The sequence below is a fragment of the Pagrus major genome, chromosome 16, assembly GCF_040436345.1.
Source record: "Pagrus major chromosome 16, Pma_NU_1.0".
Lineage (NCBI taxonomy): Eukaryota > Metazoa > Chordata > Actinopteri > Spariformes > Sparidae > Pagrus > Pagrus major.
The window spans coordinates 18,637,439-18,655,873 of NC_133230.1; the positions used below are offsets into that span (position 1 = coordinate 18,637,439).

At 40.8% G+C, this 18,435-nt stretch overlaps 2 protein-coding genes across 2 annotated transcripts; both read left to right on the plus strand.

Annotated features, from left to right (window-relative positions):
* Positions 1-9,577: 9,577 nt before the first annotated feature.
* Positions 9,578-10,682, plus strand: ptafr (platelet-activating factor receptor). Its single transcript, XM_073483172.1, has one exon. It carries the CDS (start codon positions 9,600-9,602, stop codon positions 10,680-10,682), a length of 1,083 nt encoding a protein of 360 aa, XP_073339273.1. The 5' UTR covers positions 9,578-9,599.
* A 3,515-nt stretch (positions 10,683-14,197) lies between these two features.
* LOC141010833 (platelet-activating factor receptor-like) lies at positions 14,198-17,236 on the plus strand. Its single transcript, XM_073483946.1, has 2 exons — positions 14,198-14,210; positions 15,265-17,236. Exon 2 carries the CDS (start codon positions 15,271-15,273, stop codon positions 16,408-16,410), a length of 1,140 nt encoding a protein of 379 aa, XP_073340047.1. The 5' UTR covers positions 14,198-14,210; positions 15,265-15,270; the 3' UTR covers positions 16,411-17,236.
* The last annotated feature ends 1,199 nt before the right edge of the window (positions 17,237-18,435 follow it).

Sequence of the window (18,435 nt, forward strand, 5' to 3'; positions counted from 1 at the left end):
AGCTCATGCGGACGGTAGGACTCGCTGCTGCTGCTGCCGCCGCTGCTGCTGCCGACACGGCGAGGACAAGTTCATCCACATACTCTCAGATAACGACCGGAGAGCTGGAGGCGACGGCGGGGGAAATTTTGGCTTTCCCCCCCTTTCCCTGAATCACTTTCGTCGGTCCTTTTTCCTCTCGGATATTCCCCTCCCTGGCTCGTACGGTATCAAACCATCACATTCCACCGCGTCCTTAACAATGAAAAAAGGTGGGTTTTCCTTCTCTGCTGCCGGAGGACCCACCCCTCGGGATGACTCTGCCCGGTCTGACCGCAAAGAGAACGCCCTTCCCGGCTGCGAGGTCCCGCCTCTCTCCCCCTCATAACATGCGCGAGTCTGGCCGGTGGGGAGGACTGAATCCGAGCTGAGGCTCAGTGGATAGTCTGAGCTAATGCGTCTCTCTCTCTGCACACACACACACACACACACACAAATATATATACCATTAATTTGAATTGAAAGGCATAAGGTCAGGATATAGCCTACTTACTCATGAGCCTCCCCTGCAATATTATAGTAATACCACTGGGGATATAAAGTACCATTAAGCTTCCCATTGTGTCTCACAGTTTAAGTCCCTGCTACAATATTTTTTAAAAAAAAAGTAATTATTCAGGAATTAATCACCAAAAGAGTCATAAAGGTACAATAAACTCAACAAAATCACCTGTAGCAATGTTACAGGAGTCTTTAATTACTATTATTAGGCTACATATTATAAATCTCTTGTGTCATTGGAAAGCTTTTTGTTTGTTTGCGCTCACAGCAATACTAATAAAACACCCAGGACCTGCAGACTGATTGATTATTCTGGGGGTATAAATCTGCAAACAGGACTTGTTGGTCGCCATATCACGATATTCCCGATAACCGTGATATTAACAAATGAAATATTGATATTGTGTTAATAATACACATATAATATCATGTGAATACTCCAGCAGAGAAGCTCAGCCTTGTGCCTTTTCACTAGTAATTAAGTGATTGTTCTCTCTGTACACTTTTTTTGTTGTACAGTTTTAACTTTATACTGATCCACACCAAAAGTTAATGAGGTCTATTCTTTTAAAAAATGCTCGATGATCCTCTGACCTAGGGATGCACATTACATCGTTTCAGGATCAACATGTCAAGTAAGGCTAACTTACACATCATGCTCCAACTTTTTGCTGCTTTATACAAAGCAAAACTCTCAAGGTGACTAATCTGTAAGAGATGTGTCTGACTAGTTTTGTCCAAATCTGTTTATTGTTAGTGACATGCAAGCTCTGCATAGGAAACCACCAGTCACAATCATTCTTCAAACAAATCAGGGCCTACTTTGGTTGTTTGATAAAATTAACTCCTCTACAAAATCACCCAAATAGCTCAGTCTAATGGCATTTACTGCAAAAACAACAAAAAATTGCAATGTCGGTTTTTTCAAATATCGAGCAGCCCGACTCCGACCCCACTTTGGCAGTTTGTTTTAAGCTATCTCTAAAGAAAACCAGAAAATGATTGTGGCAAATACATTAGGCTAAATAGTGGCAATACAGTCACTTCATCCGATCCTAAATTTTCCTCTCGGTCTCTGGCTCGGTTACGATGGATAATGTTGGAGTTGCTGGGTTGCTCAGCAGTGTGAACCAGGCCACTTCACATCAACTTCCTCCCCTGAGTTCAAACCCAGTGCAGCTCAGACTGCCTGACCTTCACGGCAGACACATGGATCGATCTGTGCTGTCACTCTGCAACCTCTCTGCTGTCACTGTACCTGGGTATGAAATACTCAAGTGCACAGCACTTACATCATGCAGCATAATAACTGCAACAGAAGCGCATTGTTTACTCTGTATATTGCTGCATGATTATAGTGTGGCAGTAAATTCTCATTGTGATAGGCCGCCAACCAACCAGGTGAAGTCCAGCCCATGCACACATTCATACACTCTTTCATACAACGAAGTGTTTGTTTTTCTATCTCTTGTCTTGAACAGATTAGACCGATTCTTGTGCAACACACCTTTGTTCAGCAGCAGAGGAGGACATAAACATTGCCGTCATGTTAGCAGTCTGTTGTGTTATCAAAAACAAAATCTATACTGCCTGGTTGCCATTCAAAAGTGTCATCAGTAGGACATTGTTACTTTCTGTAAAAGGGAGAGGCTTATAACACAGTTATTGTGTATCAAAGGCGTCATCGGTGACCTTGACCGTGTCTTGTATCGTGTGAAATAAAACAGCCGTTCGTGGATATTCCCACAGTCATCCTCCGTCCTCAAAGGCCACACCGCTTTAATCATATCGTTTGACATAATGGGTTGGGTGAGATATAAAAAAAGTCACGCTGTTGCTCTCTCCAGGTCGGGGGGAAAAGCCAAAGATACCAAGTAATTGAAGAAAGCTAAAGGCATAACCAGGCAAGGCCAGACTCCTGAACGTCAAGCAGAAAAGCCAAGCGCAGGTGTATGAATAATCTGTGCATACATCTGTATAAACTATATGCTTGCCTGCTGTATATTTCTCATGTTAATGTGTCTTAAAAGGTAAAGGCACAGCGTGAGAGAGAAATACTGTCAGTGGTCGAAGACTATGAGCTTGTCCTTCGATCTGCTCGAGACATTAAAACAACTCTTGATCTACGAAGAAGCAAAGCACACACACACACACACACACACACACACACACACACACACACACACACACACAAAAACCCGTCAGGGCATTCGAAACAGTGAGATGACACATAAGTAAAGACAGGCATGGAAAATGCCTCTTTTTTATGAGGATGTGCAGCGGTCATGTTTCATCCGTCTTGAGAGGGGTTGGCTCGTGCACAGACAAGTTCCTGTCATTTTGGGAATCTGCCTTAATATATCAAATGATATGAATGCAAATGCAAAATACAGACTGTAATCTGATGCATAAAGAAGGGGGTTGCGGGGAATGTAATCTCCTACAGCAAATACTGTAGCACACGCAGGCAAGCTGATTCAGGAAGAGCCGTGTTTCAAGCCAACATCCTTCCTAATCACAAACATCCTTCACCACCCAGCAACATTAACTTGTTTGTTCCAATAAGAATTTGTTGATGAACAGCACAAATCACAATCAAATTATCTCGCTGAATGACTTTCTAAAGGAAGCCCCTGTGATTTCGCTGGATGTATGTCACATTTTGGGTACTTTATCTTATCCAGAGCGACGTGTGGTGGCTGCAACAGCAGACTAATCTCTAATAATCCTGCGTAGATCACCAAAATTACAAGCAGCCAGCAGGACAGAGTGCAAAGACCAGGTCAATAGTCACCTGATGAGATTCTTTGGTCGACAAAATGAGCATGTAAGAAATAAAAATTAGACCAGAGAAGGAGGATTTAATGCCACAATTTGGCTTATACTGCAGGTTTTCCTACTTCATGTCCTTTTTACAGTGGGGATGAGGATTAATGTGCTTAATTCGATGTCCTCTCAGAGTGGGTTATGGCCAGTATTTAAACGGAGGTGACCCTGATGGATCAAAATGTGGGGCAGCCTGTCATGTAGGGAAACATGCACTTATCCGATACCATCAAGCACTGACACCATTGTGTAAACTATCAGTGCAGCGTGGCATGCAGATGTTGCGATATAAGGGACGCGTTTACAGTAAAGACAGCCTAGTTTGTACAATACTGTCATGTGAATCAAACTTGTAGTATTTTCAACTTGAATCACTAATGGGTGACTTCCAACAGAGTTTTGATCTTTGAGGTTTTATGTCTTGATTTGGAAATACACTGACTGTCCCACGAGAGCTCCAAATCCTTTGATAGGAATAAAAACATCTTGTCTTACTGTCAGGTCCTATATTATCTCAAGGTACAGATGCCTCAGCCTGTCTCGCTCACCCTCCCATGGCCCTCTCTTTCTCACTGCAGGGGGACATTCCTCAAACCTCAGCCTCTGGCATGCAGTAAATCTGCCAGAGAGAGACCTACACTCTCAAGTCTGCCAAGAACCCTTTGCCAGGGAGGACGTGCAGCTAAACACTACCTATTTATCAGTTCTCAGCCTCATGTTTTCTCTCTGTGGCCTGACCGTACGACCATGTCCTACCCATCTGTTAAATATCCCGCAAGGGCGTTTCGCGTCTGCCAGAGGCAAAGTGCAATGGATCAAGGTGAGGTGAAGGAGCAACTGTAAAAAGGTGTTAATGGGACAAGAAGAGCTCCACACAGGCAGCTCCCGCCCTTCCTGTCTCCCTGAGGAATGCATGACTTTGCCTTCTCACTATATAGCTGTTCCAGGGCGATAGCTAGCTATCCCATAAAAAAAAAAGAAAGTCCTGGCAGCATTCCCTCTCTGTGTCTCAGCACACCTGGACTGAAATTACAACCACTTCTCGGGAGGAAGGGTTCCTTGGACTGACCTGTGCAGCAGTGCAGAACATCAGGGATCACCTGCATGAGTCTGTAACTGATTATCTTTTTTTTTTCGGAGCCCTTTAGAGGCCGTATATAGGAGTAGATTTGAGAAAGAGAATCAAGTGGCATGCAGGCAGGTGTGCAGCCTATGGAAGAATGTATTAAGTGTATCACTACTGCCCGTGCAACATGGGATGTCTATATCTGAATCCAACAGTTATTTAACATTACACAGTCAAACATTGCAAGCTGGTTCAGCTTAAAAATGTAAGTTTCCCTTCAAATACGGCCTTAAAAATTCGAGTCAGCTCATAAATTGTGAGACTAAAACTTCAGTCTTTAGTCTTTAGTATCTCAAGTCTGTAGTATCTTTAGTATCTCAAGTTTACTGAACTTGTTTTTATTAATTTCAGTGAACATTAGATACTAACAAGCTTTTCACACTGCACTTAGCCCAGGACTAAAAGCACTCTGACAGCCTTCTTATCCCAAGGCTAAGAAAGTGTTCACACTGGCATGATCCTGGCAGGAGTTTGTGGGGTTATCCCTTTAAATTCAACCAGTGTGAAACGGGCTAAGGCAAACCGAGCAGTCAGCCGTCATTCAAGAATGTAAACGTGTTCCATTTAACCCAGGGCTAGTAGAAATTGCAGTGTGAATCCTATAGCCACGGGCTTAGGTTAACCCTGCGTTAACAATGTAGGTACAAATAGGGGCTAAGTTATCCCAGGGTAAACTAGTCCCAGCTCAGGGCTAAGGATAGTACTGAGCTTTGGGTCCACCTCGAAGCTAAGACAAGCTAAGCTAACAGGCTGCTGGCTGTGGCTAAATAATAAGATTGGTGTCGATGTACTCATCCAATTCTGCCCAAGAAAGCAAATAAATGTATATGCAGAAATGCAGAACCATTCTTTTAATATATACTAAAGGACACACCAAGTCTTCATATAAGTTTTATTTAACCATTACACAGAATGGTATCTGGAGAGTTAACGCTCAAACAATGCATGCTGGGACATATGCAAAGAGGCCACAGTAGTTGTGTATTGAACATTCAGCATTAGCAGTGAACTTGAATTTTTGAGTATAAATAACTTGAAATATTTCATCAAATGTATATACTTACATTAAGTTAATGATAAGAGGTTGTTCCTACTCAAAAACAATTACACATCCAGGCCTACTGTACTTTGAACCTAACCACATCTCACATAAGCTGCCCTCCATTTCATGGCCGAGACAAATCTCACTCACTTGCTGTGGAATCTTTTGAATCCACACCCAAACCGCGAGCGACAAGATGTATCGTGAAAAGATTTTTTTTTTTTTTTTTTACAGTGTAAGCCTGTATACCCAGCAATGGCACAGCACGTCTGGCAGGCATGCAGGGCACAACCACCAAAAAGCTCTGCTCTCTTGTTCCACCGCCAAGCCATAATAACAGCAATAAGGTTGGGGAGGCTCGTTAACCTTAATCTAGGAATTACACTGTGGCACCAGGGAGAGGAGGACGTGTTGTGTTGTGTGCTTGTACATAGGGGCTGGAATTAAACATTTACCACAGAGGGGGCGGTGGTGGTGGTGCTATGAACAGCACAGAGTGTGAGAGTGGTGGTGCATGCAGTTCACAGAGTGGGGTATGGAGCCTCACCTGGGCTGTACAACACTGTACACTGTTTGACGCAGGAGAATTTACTCTTTTTATTAGCCTCTCCCTCCCTCTTGTGGTTAAAATGCATTACTGCACAGTTGCCTCAACTGCTGGGAATAAGAACCAGTTCAATCTGATACTGGTTTATAAAAGCTAAGAGGGCCCCACAAGAAATCATGAATTATAGCCAGCTAGATATGTTATATGTACCTTTCGAAGCTGGGGGTGGAGTAATGGATTACATGTGATTGGAATAACGTAGTCAGATTACAAAAAATGAGTGCAGAGTATGAACAGCCCAGACTACATTTGACAAAAAATGTGCAATTAGATTATAGTTACATTATCGAGGATTACTTGATTACACTTTTAATAACATCTGTATAAAATTGTCAATTTTTAATTATGAAACTCTTTTTATAGCAGGTCGCCAGTTTTGTTAATGGTGACCTGACTAATGTTTGTTTTTTCTTTTTAAAATAATGATAATGGAGTTTTTATTTGACATTTTTTTATTAACATTGAAAGCGGAGGAACATTTCCACAGACTGCTCCATGTGGATTTGAATAGAAAACAGCAGCTACCAAAACTAACGCAAAATAAACAGCATCTAGCATGTTGTAGGATACAAGCAGCACACCTGTAGCTTGCGCCAGTACTGTTTTTGTAAGGATAACTGTAAATGCTGAAAAAGCAAAATGCATTTTATTTACACTGGAAATGTTTTGAGAGGTTTAAAGAGAAATAACAGTATTTGAGTATCTGTAATTTGATTATTTGCCAGATTTTGATTTTTACCTGAAAGCAGAGGTGAGGGTTTTGTAAATAAGTAGGTGACAGAGGCGGAGTGCGACACAGCTGAGTGATGCAGCCAAGATAAAAACAATTCTCCTGAACTCCTTTCACCTGCTTTCCTGGCAGCTAGGAGATAAGATGAATTAACACTGAATTATGATAACATCTATGCCTTTAAGTAAGTTGATCTCCATATTGTTTGATTGGAAGTGCGCATTTATTGACTGAGGAGCATTTTTACTCAACAATTAAACACATACTTTGTATATAAGTATATAAGATTTTATAGGCAAGGCAAGTTTATTTGTATAGCACAATTCAGACACAAGGCAACTCAAAGTGCTTTACAGGGGCATAAAATGACATGAAAAGATGTTAAAAATTGCATTTAAAATACATGAAAAACAAGTAGGAAGAAACAAAACATCAAAACAAGTTAAAAAACATGAAAGTAAGCTTAAATAGTGTCAAAAGAGACAAGATTAAAGAATAAAGGTCACAGTGCCGCTCAAAGCCTGAAAATCGCTTCAAGCAGGTCAGAAACATATTTTGGCCCTAAACCATTCAGTGCTTTATCAACCAACAGCAAGATTTTGAAATCTCTTTTTTGACAGACAGGAAGCCAGTGTGAAGATCTGAGAACTGGAGTGATGTGATCTACTTTTTCGGTTCTTGTTAGGACTCGAGCAGCAGCGCTCTGAATCAACTGCAGCAAGTTTTTTCAAATCCTGCTGAGACATAAGTCCTTTAATCCTTCATATATTCTTAAGGTAATAGCAGGCTGACTTTGTAATTGTTTTAGTGTGGCTGCTCAAATTCAGGTCTGAGTCCATGATTACACCAAGATTTCTGGCTCGGTTTGTAGTTTTCAATATTACAGATTGAAGCTGAGCAGAAATTTTTAGTGCAGTGGTTAACGTCAGAAGGAAGCCGGGGACATAACTGTGGCTGCCCAGGAGCCCCTCAGAATGCCTGTGCATGCCAATATAAAGAACAATTAAGGCATACTAATGACATAAAGTTTAGTATCAAACAATCTGTATGTAGAATAGGCTATTCATTTTCATCATTCAGGCTAAAAGCTCCAATCATGACTCACTGAAGACATAGACACTAGTTTAATCAGGGGTCTGACTGTCTGTAAATTAATTGTTTAATGTAGAAGTTAAAAAGAAAATAAAAAGTTTGGGTTCCAATTTGGGGAACATTAAAGTTGCTGTTGTGATAACTTCATTGTTTAATGTCATTTATGCCCAGAAGTGTATTGCACTAATTTCCTTGAATTATTGAGCCAACTAATGTTTCTCAAACAATATTCTCAAGGATAGTGAGAAACTGATTTTGCCTTAAGATGTTCTCAGAGAAGTCATGCTTTTAATGAACTACATCACATTATTGGCTTTATCTCCACTTGCTCAGAGCAATTAAACCATATTTCTCTGAGCAGGCTAACTGTAAAATTCCAAGATTGCTCCAAAGTGGGCGTCTCCTTTGTTTTGTTTCTATAGACAGAACGCCCACGGGAACAAGACACAAATGTTGATGTATGCGTGTTGCATCATCAGGATTTCCAAGGAAGACTGTAACAAGTTCTCACCTCTTTTGTCTTGACCTCTGAAGCACTCCCACTGACACAGAAGCCAGCCCCTTTCAGGGAACCTCACTTTATTGACACTGACACATTCACACTGCTCACATCTTGAGACATATTAGAAGAGAGGAAGCAGTCTGGTAAGTTGACACGCTGTTACATTTGCTCTTAATGCTCAAATCATGCCTGTTTTGAACTGTGAAGTGGATTTATGCTACCTTGAAATGTTAGGAATGTTTTAATGAATTAGAAGATTTAGAACGCTACTGATAATGACCACTGTTGTTGAATTTCGGCTCATCTCCATTCAGGAGAGATGAAGAAGACTCAGAGACAACGATGACTTAAGTTAGAGTATATCTAGTACATATTTACCATGACCTGGATGACTGACAACCTTCATCAATACGTTGAAGTAGTTTATACAAACTTGCAAGGAGGAACAAAATAACAGCACAACTTGACAAGAGTCTCATCAATGTTCAGATTAGCTCAGAAAGCATCCCTCCCATAGATGGTTATCTGTTTAACAACGAATATGTGGGAAGTTACTGCAGAACTTCTGACCTCTGATCTAGTGAGGAATAGAAATAAAATGCGTAGAAGACATTAAGTCTGCTACCATAGATGGTTAACACAAACAACTGCTTTGGTTTGTTGGGAATCTGATCTGTAAACATTTACAGCAGCTTCAAACTGCCAAGTTTGCCCTCATCCATTCCTTATCAGGCCTAACGTTTATACAGGGTACGTACGACATCTGATCTTGTGAGGCCAGAGTTTTCTGGACCTTAGATTTTTCTCCCACAACTACCTTACACGCTAACGATATTATGTTCCTGAAACATTAAAGGACAAAATACTAGAAATACCTGTCAAGCATCACAAACTGCAGCTTCTAAAATGATCATGTAATTGAATCAACAATCAGGATTCTTTCATTGTATTAGACTACATGCATTTTAGCAGGTGTACCTAATATATTAGCAACAGAGAATCTTCTTTCGACTAAAAGAGCCATCAAAATGCTTTCCAGGACGTTTCCCTGATGTTGATGTGTTCTGTCTCCAACAGACAAAAATTGACTCAACCACAGAACGAGTTAACATGTCTGCAAGTAACTCGACCTTCATGGATTCCAAATTTCGTTACGTCCTCTTTCCAGTTGCCTACAGTATCATCTTCATCCTTGGCCTTGTCGAGAACATCTACGTGCTGTATGTCCTGCGCTGCCTCCGCGAAGCCAAGAATATGAGCGAAATCCGCATCTACATGACAAACTTGACCATCGCTGATCTCCTTTTTGTGCTCGCTCTTCCCTTCTGGATTGACTATTACAGTCAAGAGGGTAACTGGCGCTCTGGAGAAGAAATTTGCCGGCTGAGTGGTTCATTGTTCTTCATCAACACCTACTGCTCCGTCCTCTTCCTCGGAGCCATCAGCGTCAACCGATACTGGGCTGTCACCCGGCCTCTGGATGCTGCCTCTTCGGACCACAGGCGTCGTGGGATCATCGTGTGCGTCATCATCTGGTTGTTGAGCGTGTCGATGGCTGTTCCATATCTGACATCTAAACAGACCAACAAAGACAAGAACTTTATTCGCTGTTTCGAGGGGTACCAAAATGAAACAGAGTCAGCGAAGGTGGGAATGGCTGTCACTCATTTTGCTATAATTGGATCATTTTTTGTTGTCTTCTTTCTTGTCGTGGTGTGTAATTTCCTTATTGCTCGGAAGTTACTTTCTCAAGGTCCCACTCAGTCTACGAATATATCTAGAGAGTGCACCAAGACCATGTCTTCCACATCTAGAAGGCCCAGGGGTGTGAAACGGAGGGCCCTGCAGATGCTGATAGCTGTGGTGGGGGTGTTTGTTCTGTGTTTCCTGCCCCACCATGTCATTCAAGGCCCATGGACACTGGCAGTGTTGCAGATCAAGGAGGGCTGGGGCCACGTAAAGTGGAGCGACGATGCTCGTCAGGTGTTGAACAACGCGCATCAGATCACTTTGCTTCTCATGGGCCTCAATTGCATTTTGGACCCAGTAGTTTATTGTTTCGCCACAAGGAAGTTCAGAAGGTTCATCATGGCCCACATTAAAAAGGTAGGAAAGGGAGAGGGCTGTTCACAGACGGCCAACACACAGCTGTCCATGCACAACAGGAATCAGAGCCTGAGACCCCAGAACGAGGACCAAGAGCACGAAATGGACTGATTTAAACATGTACTATTTGTATTAAAAGGTAGATATGTTACTGTGTGTGACAGACACAAGAGCACATACAGCATGATGTTGCACCTTCACTTGAGAAATCAACTGGCGAGACACCGAATACATTGTTTGGCTTGTCCCACAGGTGCTGTTCTGCTCTTAGCACGGCACTAAAAACAGATAATACACATATTTACAGACTAGTTGTCTCTTTTTGGTTGTTTAGAAGAGATCTTCTCCCTAGATTACACACACACAATTAACCACACACACAATAAAATATGTGTGCATACCAATGATTGTCTCCATCAGATAGGTTAAGCTTTGCCTAAGCATGTTTTATCTGGTTTTGTAAGACCAGGGAATAAAACTAAGTTTGAGCTACGTTTCTCCTCTGGCATCCAATATTGTGACATACTGTAGAAAATCCCATGATTCACTGTGACAAAGAAAGCTTATGCCTATCATTATTCAGATATTTGCTGTATTCACTCTGAGCTTACCTGCTGTTGCATTTATTTATTTATTTTTTTAATGGCACAGTTTTTGTGATCTTGTGTTGTTCTTTGATCAAAAAGACAGTGTTGCTGGTTTTACTCTATAAGTTTTGAAATAAAGCTTTTATTTCTGTGTTAATTGTGATACAAGTTTCTGACAAATCAACCCATCAGCAGTGGATGTAGTTTGAGACACACTGAAAACTGTAGCACATTACAGATTTTATTAACATGCACAAACAGAGAGAGAAGCATTTCTTCCCGTTTAGTGGGGACAGTTTCACACAAGTACTGCAGATCTGTGGGTTTTACCACATTCAGATTTTGCGAAATTAGATGAAATCAAACAACTTTTGAGGTAATCCACACATAGACAAACTGTGAATGCAAAAGATCATCTTTCAGGTTAAAGACATTGTTGAGCTCTAAATGCAGATATAACTACAGTCTCTTCTTCCTCTTGTTATTGCACGTCTCCACCCTCCCTCTCCATCATGTTCATGACAGACTTGAGTACACATTGTCCATAGTCATATTGGTGAGGTCAAGATCAGTGTAGGCTTGGTTGGTGCTTGTGTAATTCATGTACACATCTCCGTGCTTTGAACAGCACAGAGTGTGAGAGTGGTGGTGCATGCAGTTCACAGAGTGGGGTATGGAGCCTCACCTGGGCTGTACAACACTGTACACTGTTTGACGCAGGAGAATTTACTCTTTTTATTAGCCTCTCCCTCCCTCTTGTGGTTAAAATGCATTACTGCACAGTTGCCTCAACTGCTGAGAATAAGAACCAGTTCAATCTGATACTGGTTTATAAAAGCTAAGAGGGCCCCACAGGGAATCATGAATTAAAGCCAGCTAGGTATGTTATATGTACCTTTCGAAGCTGGGGGTGGAGTAATGGATTACATGTGATTGGAATAACGTAGTCAGATTACAAAAAATAAGTGCAGAGTATGAACAGCCCAGACTACATTTGACAAAAAATGTGCAATTAGATTATAGTTACATTATCAAGGATTACTTGATTACACTTTTAATAACATCTGTATAAAATTGTCAATTTTTAATTATGAAACTCTTTTTATAGCAGGTCGCCAGTTTTGTTAATGGTGACCTGACTAATGTTTGTTTTTTCTTTTTAAAATAATGATAATGGAGTTTTTATTTGACATTTTTTTATTAACATTGAAAGCGGAGGAACATTTTCACAGACTGCTCCATGTGGATTTGAATAGAAAACAGCAGCTGCCAAAACTAACGCAAAATAAACAGCATCTAGCATGTTGTAGGATACAAGCAGCACACCTGTAGCTTGCGCCAGTACTGTTTTTGTAAGGATAATTATAAATGCTGAAAAAGCAAAATGCATTTTATTTACACTGGAAATGTTTTGAGAGGTTTAAAGAGAAATAACAGTATTTGAGTATCTGTAATTTGATTATTTGCCAGATTTTGAGTTTTACCTGAAAGCAGAGGTGAGGGTTTTGTAAATAAGTAGGTGACAGAGGCGGAGTGCGACACAGCTGAGTGATGCAGCCAAGATAAAAACAATTCTCCTGAACTCCTTTCACCTGCTTTCCTGGCAGCCAGGAGATAAGATGAATTAACACTGAATTATCTCCATATTGTTTGATTGGAAGTAGTTGCGCATTTATTGACTGAGGAGCATTTTTACTCAACAATTAAACACATACTTTGTATATAAGTATATAAGATTTTATAGGCAAGGCAAGGCAAGTTTATTTGAATAGCACAATTCAGACACAAGGCAACTCAAAGTGCTTTACAGGGGCATAAAATGACATGAAAAGACGTTAAAAATTGCATTTAAAATACATGAAAAACAAGTAGGAAGAAACAAAACATCAAAACAAGTTAAAAAACATGAAAGTAAGCTTAAATAGTGTCAAAAGAGACAAGATTAAAGAATAAAGGTCACAGTGCCGCTCAAAGCCTGAAAATCGCTTCAATGAAAGGCTGTGGAAAACAAAAAGGTCTTCAGCCTTGATGTAAAAGAGGTGAGAGTTGGAGCGGACCTTCAGTTTTCTGGAGGAACTGGAGTTTGTTCCAGATATGTGGCGCGTAATAATTGAATGCTTCTTCTCCATGTTTAGTTTTGACTCTATGGACTGAAATCTCTTTTTTGACAGACAGGAAGCCAGTGTGAAGATCTGAGAACTGGAGTGATACGATCTACTTTTAGTGCAGTGTGTTAACGTCAGAAGGAAGCCGGGGACATAACTGTGGCTGCCCAGGAGCCCCTCAGAATGCCTGTGCATGCCAATATGAAGAACAATTAAGGCATACTAATGACATAAAGTTTAGTATCAAACAATCTGTATGTAGAATAGGCTATTCATTTTCATCATTCAGGCTAAAGGCCCCAATCATGACTCACTGAAGACATAGACACTAGTTTAATCAGGGGTCTGACTGTCTGTAAATTAATTGTTTAATGTAGAAGTTAAAAAGAAAATAAAAAGTTTGGGTTCCAATTTGGGGAACGTTAAAGTTGCTGTTGTGATAACTTCATTGTTTAATGTCATTTATGCCCAGAAGTGTATTGCACTAATTTCCTTGAATTATTGAGCCAACTAATGTTTCTCAAACAATATTCTCAAGGATAGTGAGAAACTGATTTTGCCTTAAGATGTTCTCAGAGAAGTCATGCTTTTAATGAACTACATCACATTATTGGCTTTATCTCCACTTGCTCAGAGCAATTAAACCATATTTCTCTGAGCAGGCTAACTGTAAAATTCCAAGATTGCTCCAAAGTGGGCGTCTCCTTTGTTTCGTTTCTACAGACAGAACGCCCACGGGAACAAGACACAGAGGTCGAAGTTTGTGTGTTGCATCATCAGGATTTTAAAAAGAAGACTGTAACAAGTTCTCACCTCCTTTGTCTTGACCTCTGAAGCACTCCCACTGACACAGAAGCCAGCCCCTTTCAGGAAACCTCACTTTATTGACACTGACACATTCACACTGCTCACATCTTGAGACATATTAGAAGAGAGGAAGCAGTCTGGTAAGTTGACACCCTGTTACATTTGCTCTTTGTGCTTTTAGAAAAAGAACGACATGTCAAGGCAGGCAGATCAAATCATGCCTATTTTGAACTGTGAAGCTGATTTATGTGCTCAAACTTGAAATGTTAAGAATGTTTTCATTAAATTGAAGATTTAGAATGCAGATAAAACGCTACTGATAATGACCACTGTTGTGGAATTTTTGCTCATCTCCATTCAGGAGAGATGAAGAAGACTCAGAGACAACGATGACTTAAGTTGGAGTATATCTAGTACATATTTACCATGACCTGGATGACTGACAACCTTCATCAATACATTAAAGTAGTTTATACAAACTTGCAAGGAGGAACAAAATAACAGCTCAACTGTTTACACTGTGCATTGTCAAGTTAATCCTTCCGAGTCTCATCAATGTTCAGATTAGCTCAGAAAGCATCGCTCCTGCAGATGGTTATCCGTTTAACAACGAATATGTGGGAAGTTACTGCAGAGCTTCTGACCTCTGATCTAGTGAGGAATAGAAAGAAAATGCGTAGAAGACATTAAGTCTGCTACCATAGATGGTTAACACAAACAACAGCTTTGGTGTGTTGGGGATCTGATCTGTAAACCTATTTACAGCAGCTTCAAACTGCCAAGTTTGCAAAGACCATGAGAGATATAAACTCATATATCAGATGTCACTATGCCCTCATCCATTCCTTATCAGGCCTAACATTTATACAGGGTACGTACGACATCTGATCTTGTGAGGAAAGAGTGTTCTGGACCTTAGACTCTCCCACAACTACCTTACATGCTAACGTTAATTGTTCCTGAAACATTAAGGGGCAAAATACTAGAAATACCTGTCAAACATCACAAACTGCAGCTTCTAAAATGATCATGTAATTGAATCAACAATCAGGATTCTTTCATTGTATTAGACTACATGCATTTTAGCAGGTGTACCTAATATATTAGCAACAGAGAAGCTTCTTTCGACTAAAAGAGCCATCAAAATGCTTTCCAGGACGTTTCCCTGATGTTGATGTGTTCTGTCTCCAACAGACAAAAATGGACTCAACCACAGAACGAGTTAACATGTCAGGAACCTCTGCAAGTAACTCGACCTTCCTGGATTCCGAATTTCGTTACGTCCTCTTTCCAGTTGCCTACAGTATCATCTTCATCCTTGGCCTTGTCGAGAACATCTACGTGCTGTATGTCCTGCGCTGCCTCCGTGAAGCCAAGAATATGAGCGAAATCCGCATCTACATGACAAACTTGACCATCGCTGATCTCCTTTTTGTGCTCGCTCTTCCCTTCTGGATTGGCTATTACAGTCACCGTAACTGGATCTACGGAGACTACCTTTGCCGGCTGAGTGGTTCATTGTTCTTCATCAACACCTACTGCTCCGTCCTCTTCCTCGGAGCCATCAGCGTCAACCGATACTGGGCTGTCACCCGGCCTCTGGATGCTGCCTCTTCGGACCACAGGCGTCGTGGGATCATCGTGTGCGTCATCATCTGGTTGTTGACCGTGTCGATGGCTGTTCCATTTCTGACATCTAAACAGACCAACAAAGACGAGAACTTCACTCGCTGTTTCGAGGGTTACCAAAATGAAACAGAGTCAGCAAAGGTGCAAGTGGCTGCCAATAATTTTGCTATAATTGGATCATTTTTTGTTGTCTTCTTTCTTGTCGTGGTGTGTAATTTACTTATTGCTCGGAAGTTACTTTCTCAAGGTCCCACTCAGTCTACGATTATATCTAGAAAGTGCACGAGGACCATGTCTTCCACATCTAGAAGGCCCAGGGGTGTGAAACGGAGGGCCCTGCAGATGCTGATAGCTGTGGTGGGGGTGTTTATTCTGTGTTTCCTGCCCCACCATGTCATTCAAGGCCCATGGACACTGGCAGTGTTGCAGATCAAGGAGGGCTTTGGCCACGTAAAGTGGAGCGAGGAGGCTCGTCAGGTGTTGAACGACGCACATCAGATCACTTTGCTTCTCATGGGCCTCAATTGCATTTTGGACCCAGTAGTTTATTGTTTCGCCACAAGGAAGTTCAGAAGGTTCATCATGGCCCACATTAAAAAGGTAGGAAAGGGAGAGGGCTGTTCACAGACGGCCAACTCACAGTTATCCATGGACAGCAGGAATCAGAGCCTGAGACCCCAGAACGAGGACCAAGAGCACGAAATGGACTGATTTAAACATGTACTATTTGTATTAAAAAGTCGATATGTTACTGTGTGTGAAAGACACAAGAGCACATACAGCATGATGTTGCACCTATAGCTTGTGGTATTGGTAGCTACACCCTCTGAATCACTTATTAATGTGGGCTCACACAAATATCTTGACATTCTATCTTGTGGTCTGAACCACAGCAGTCCCATTGCTCTTCCTGTGTGAGCTTGAGCGGAAAAGCAGAAGTTTTGCAAGCAGAAGTACGTTAACGAAACATAGCTGGTTGAAGACACTTTATCAACCCGAGAAATCAACTGCCGAGACAACGAATACATTGTTTGGCTTGTCCCACAGGTGCTGTTCTGCTCTTAGTACGGCACTAAAAACTGAAAATACACATATTTAAAGACTAGTCGTCTCTTTTTGGTTGTTTAGAAGAGATCTTCTCCCTAGATTACACACACACAATCAACCACACACACAATAAAATATGTGTGCATACCAATGATTGTCTCCATCAGATAGGTGATAGGTTTAGCTTTGCCTAGGCATGTTTTATCTGGTTTTGTAAGACCAGGGAATAAAACTTTGAGCTACGTTTCTCCTCTGGCATCCAATATTGTGACATACTGTAGAAAATCCCATGATTCACTGTGACAAAGAAAGCTAATGCCTATCATTATTCAGATATTTGCTGTATTCACTCTGAGCTTACCTGCTGTTGCATTTATTTATTTATTTTTTTAATGGTACAGTTTTTGTGATCTTGCGTTGTTCTTTGATCAAAAAGACAGTGTTGCTGGTTTTACTCTATAAGTTTTGAAATAAAGCTTTTATTTCTGTGTTAATTGTGATACAAGTTTCTGACAAATCAACCCATCAGCAGTGGATGTAGTTTGAGACACACTGAAAACTGTAGCACATTACAGATTTTATTAACATGCACAAACAGAGAGAGAAGCGTTTCTTCCCGTTTAGTGGGGACAGTTTCACACAAGTACTGCAGATCTGTGGGTTTTACCACATTCAGATTTTGCAAAATTAGATGAAATCAAACAACTTTTGAGGTAATCCACACATAGACAAACTGTGAATGCAAAAGATCATCTATCAGGTTAAATGCATTGTTGAGCTCTATATGCAGATATAACTACAGTCTCTTCTTCCTCTTGTTATTGCACGTCTCCACCCTCCCTCTCTCCATCATGTTCATGACAGACTTGAGTACACATTGTCCATAGTCATATTGGTGAGGTCCAGATCAGTGTAGGCTTGGTTGGTGCTTGTGTAATTCATGTACACATCTCCGTCACCGTCAGCCTGTGGAATACCTTCCCTGGCGAGCAGAAAAATGTGTCCAGACTGTTAATATACATGGCCTTTGGATTCACATCAACATAAATCTGATTTATTTTCTGTAGAGACTTACTTTGGTGACTTTTTAGGTCCAGGGAAACCTATAAAAAAACAACAACAACAAATTAAAATCATCCACAGAACATTTGCCAAAAATCAAAACAGGAAAAACATTGTGTTCACCGTTAGCCACAGGGTTGGACGTTGTCTGTGGGTTACCAAGTCTTTGCCAGCCCAGCCAAAAAAGAACAACAAAGTCGATGATCAAGGCCAGGAGGGAGAGGACGAAGGCAGCGATTCCTAAATTCTCACCGACTATTGTAAGTCAGGGAAACAACACAGAGTTGCAGGAGAAAAGCTATTAAACAGTTTAAAAGACAAATATGATATTCTATCTTTGTGCATAACAAACAGAAACTACAGACTACATTAGCCTACTAAAGAATCATCAAAATATGTGCATGTGTTCACTAATAAGTAACAAGAAATCAGCGTAAGTGTAAATAATAGCATCATAAACATGTTTATAATTGGATAATAAGACATTTATAAGAACTTATAAGAAAGTTGTTAACAGGTAATAGATGCCAAATAACATTAATAAAAGCCTTATGAGTTTCTTATAATCATTTATAATAGCATTACAAACACATTTATTGAGTTTAAATAACTTGTGTTATTTAAACT